This window comes from Physeter macrocephalus, chromosome 7 (genome assembly GCF_002837175.3).
Source record: "Physeter macrocephalus isolate SW-GA chromosome 7, ASM283717v5, whole genome shotgun sequence".
Classification (NCBI taxonomy): domain Eukaryota; kingdom Metazoa; phylum Chordata; class Mammalia; order Artiodactyla; family Physeteridae; genus Physeter; species Physeter macrocephalus.
Genome location: NC_041220.1, coordinates 3564134 through 3568023, shown reverse-complemented (window position 1 = coordinate 3568023; position 3890 = coordinate 3564134). Strand labels below are relative to the sequence as shown.

Here is a 3890-nt window from a genome sequence, read left to right as displayed (position 1 = left end):
GCCTGTGCTCCGCAACGGGAGAGGCCACAACAGTGAGAGGCCCGCGTACCGCAAAAAAAAAAGGCTATAAGGATATATAACAAAATGCTAATGGAAGTTATCTGCGAGTAGCAGGATTATAAGTAGTTTTCATGAATTGTTTTGCTTCTTCCTATAATGATTATTTCCAGAATAAAACATGTTAAACTCAAACCTTAAAAGCAGGAGGAGGGAGGGGGGCATGGTCTCCCCCTTCAACCTCACCCCAGCACGGCCAGCTCGACTCGTACAGAGAAGACAAAAGAGCTCTGGAGAAGTGGGTTTTTCCACCAGACTTTCATCTGGGACTCAGAGCATTTCCCCAGAAAACCGAGGAGTAGGAGGGAAATGCACCCACGCTCGCACGGTATTACAGGGGACCCCTCCGCAATCTTTAGTCATTTCTCCAGCCACTTGGGAAAAAGCAAAACGCAGCCCAACGGCTGGCACCAGGACCGGGGGCGGGCGTGGAAGCCCGGGCGGGAAGCAGGGCCTCTGGGGGGAGCGCATGTACCGTCCTCCTCGGCGGCAAGGCCCGGGGGCGCGCAGGGGCCGGGGCGCGGGTCGTCGCCGGGCCGGTGCCACTGCGGCCGCGGGGCGGGCCTGGCGCCGCCCGGAGCGGGGGTCTCGGCCGGCCGGGCCAGCATCCTGGAGCGCTGCAGCGCCACGGTGTAGTCCGGCGGCTTCCGGGCGGGGTGCGGGTGGGCGTCGGGGAAGTCGGTGATGGGGATGCCCACGTATCCCGGCGGGGTGGGCGGCGGCTCCCGGTAGCGGCCCTCCTTCCTCGCTGCGGGAGGGAGAGACAAGGCGCCGCGGTCAGCATGGGCGGGGAGCGCATGCCAGGCCACGTGCGCTCATCGCTCATCCGGAAGGAGGCGGCCCGGGACGAACAGCGCCCACGGTGAAAGGCACGTGGGGCTGTGCGCAGGGCGGGGTGCCGGCGGGGGAGGGCGTGCACCAAACCCGCCACGCGCCGGGTCATCGCCGGCGGCACAGGCGAAACGAAGCAGTCTAAGTACCTGTAACTCTCACCGGGTCACCGCAGAGCGACGCTACCTGTCACGAAGTAACCAGGCGAACACCCAACCCTGGGGTTTACTGGAAACACGGAGCAAAGGGAACAGAAAGGCACCCAGTCCCAGGCCTGCAACACGGGAGCGGTGCCTGGCAGCAGTTCCCTCCCCTCTCCCTGCCCCGGGGGCCAGGCGGGCCGTCCCTCTTTGCTGGGCCATCTACCCTCACCCGGCAGAGAATCAATCCCAGGTTACTTTCAAGTCTTGGGCCTCACTTCGGAAAAGAGGGAATCACGATAAATTTGGAAGAATAGTCCAAAATAATGATGCAAATTTCTAAAGTTAAAACCATGTGTATGTGAGGTATGTATTTTTCTTGAAGTCCTGTTATATTAATTTCATGACTTAAAACATGAATCTGTAAAGGCAAGTAAAAGCAAAGTTTTATTATCTTCAACTTTATAGACTCAACTGTTAGGAACTTAAATCATTCTTCTTTCCTTTGCAATAAAAATTCTGTGTATTAGTTTGTTAAAAGAAAGTGCTTTCCTATTTGCAATTGCCAAGACGTGGAAGCAACCCATGTGCCCATCAACCGATGAATGGATACAGAAGATGTGGTACATATACACAATGGAATATTACTCAGCCATAAAAAAGAACAAAATAATGCCATTTGCAGCAACATGGATGGACCTAGAGATTATCATACTAAGCGAAGTAATCCAGACAAAGACAAATATCTTATGATATCACTTACACGTGGAATCTAAAATATAATACAAATGAATTTACACAAAACAGAAACAGACTCATAGATTTATGGTTACAAAGGGAAGAAAAGAGGGGAGGGATAAATTAGGAGTTTGGGATTAACAGATATACACTACTTTACATAAAAATAGGTAAACAACAAGGATTTACTGTATAGCACAGGGAATTATATTCAATATCTTATAATAACCTATAATGGAAAATAATATGAAAAAAAATATATAATTGGATCACTTTGTTGTATACCTGAAACTAACACAATATTGTAAATCATAAAGCACAGGGAATTATATTCAATATCTTATAATAACCTATAATGGAAAATAATATGAAAAAATATATATAATTGGATCACTTTGTTGTATACCTGAAACTAACACAATATTGTAAATCAACTATACTTCAATTAAAAAAAAAGTGCTTTAAAAATTGCAACCTAAGAATAGGTGTTAACTGTTTTCTCCTTATTCATCTTGAAAAGATATTAAATTCGACATACGCCCATGACTACGTGATAAAATAACTACAATTTCCCTACTAATAAAAGTGATGTCTGTGAAGATTATATTCCAGAATTTCTCACTCTGTATCCTATGATGTATCCCTACACTTTAATTATACAGACGTTGAACATGCCATAGAGAATATATCCCGATAGCATTAAAGGAGCATGAGAGACTTCACAACAGAAACAGCAGCAGCCAAGTGATAATGTCTTTCGTGTACTTATGAATTGCTAACTAGGCACTAGCATTTTGCAGAGAATTTCGTTTAAACCTCATAGCAACTGCGTCGGTAGAAATTATTAAATTCATTTTACAGATGAGGAAACAGACACCGTTTCGTGCCTTGCCCGGTGCCACAAAGCTAGGAAAGCGGCGGAGCGGGGATTCAAACCCCAGCCTGCCTGCCTCCCAGGCTCTTCCTCACTACCTTACCTCTTAGCACCCTCCTCCTTGTTCTACCCTGTGCAGAGGGAATTTGTCTAGCACAGAAAAATTTACCTGCATAACAAACTTCGACAGAAGATTTTTAAATATGCAAAGGGTAAAGTTCTAAATACAACTCAAGGGAACAAAATACAACAGTAAAAACATCTGAAACAGTTCCAATTAAACAAAAAAATATTCTTCCTCTAGAGAGAATGGCCATCCTTCCTGATAATTTTCAGCTGAGAAGATCAACGTTAGAGCAGGTAACACCCATAAGGACAACCGACTGATCCCGAGAGCTGCGGTGCATGGAAGGTTGACTGCTGCAGGGTGTTTATAAGCACCTGACCACAGAACGTGGGCTCTTAGCCACCATTCATTTCAAACTCCTGAGCGCACTGCTAACTTGGAAGGCCTACACGGCAATGGGGGGGGCACAGTGAGAAGAACCGCAAACACACGCTTTTACTTTTGAAATAAGTCAGGGTGCAGCCACGCCCCAGACATGACAGAGCCCGCAGTCAGCTTACCCATAAGCCCCTTGGTGGCGCTGGGCGGCACGGCCACGTGGGCAGCCATGGCGACGGGCTTGGCTTCTTCGGCGGGCGCAGACATCATGCTGCTGCTTTCAGCTTCGAGGGAAACGTCCTTCCCCCCCCTTCGCTTGATTGTGCCTGTGTCCCCCTCCGAGTCTTCTCCCCAGTACCCCGTGGAGGAGGCCCAGCTCGCCCGGGACTGGGCTTGATCGAGACTCTCTCGGCTTTGACTCTGCCTGTTATACTTTGTGCTATGGTCGGAAAACATGATTTGGTCCACGTGGCTGCTTGAGGCCCATAACCCTGCGGCGTCCCCTGAATAATCAAAGTGAGTGTGCCCGAAGGGCAGCGTCTCCCAGCTCCTCTGGTGCTGGATGGTCTGGATGTTATCATGGGAGCCGCTGGAGCACGACGTCCAGCTCCCTCGGCCACTGTCAGCTGCGTCAAGTGAGGCTCGGTCCCCCTGGTCTTGGGAAAGCTCCTCTGTGCTGGGAGAAGAGATCACTGTAGCTGCAGCATACAGGCCCCGGCTCTCGGACAGCGGTGCGCAGGACCTAGGCGGCCAATGGGAAACAAAGAGAAAAAAATAATAAAGAGAGAGGAGGGGAGGGGAGGGG

The 3890-nt window shown here is 49.3% G+C and overlaps 1 protein-coding gene across 13 annotated transcripts in view; it reads right to left on the bottom strand.

Annotated features, from left to right (window-relative positions):
• The window catches only part of RAPGEF2 (Rap guanine nucleotide exchange factor 2), a 339240-nt gene that overhangs the window by 74135 nt on the left and 261215 nt on the right, over window positions 1-3890 (bottom strand). For all 13 annotated transcript variants that reach the window (XR_008617729.1, XR_003680424.2, XR_003680423.2 and 10 more), the window contains 2 exons: window positions 3268-3827; window positions 533-805 (listed from right to left, as the gene is read on the bottom strand). Coding sequence is in view for 10 of the 13 variants with exons in the window: in XM_024126687.3 (XP_023982455.1) it covers window positions 533-805; window positions 3268-3827 (833 nt within the window). In the remaining 3 variants the exon portion in view is untranslated. The remainder of the gene's footprint in view (window positions 1-532; window positions 806-3267; window positions 3828-3890) is intronic.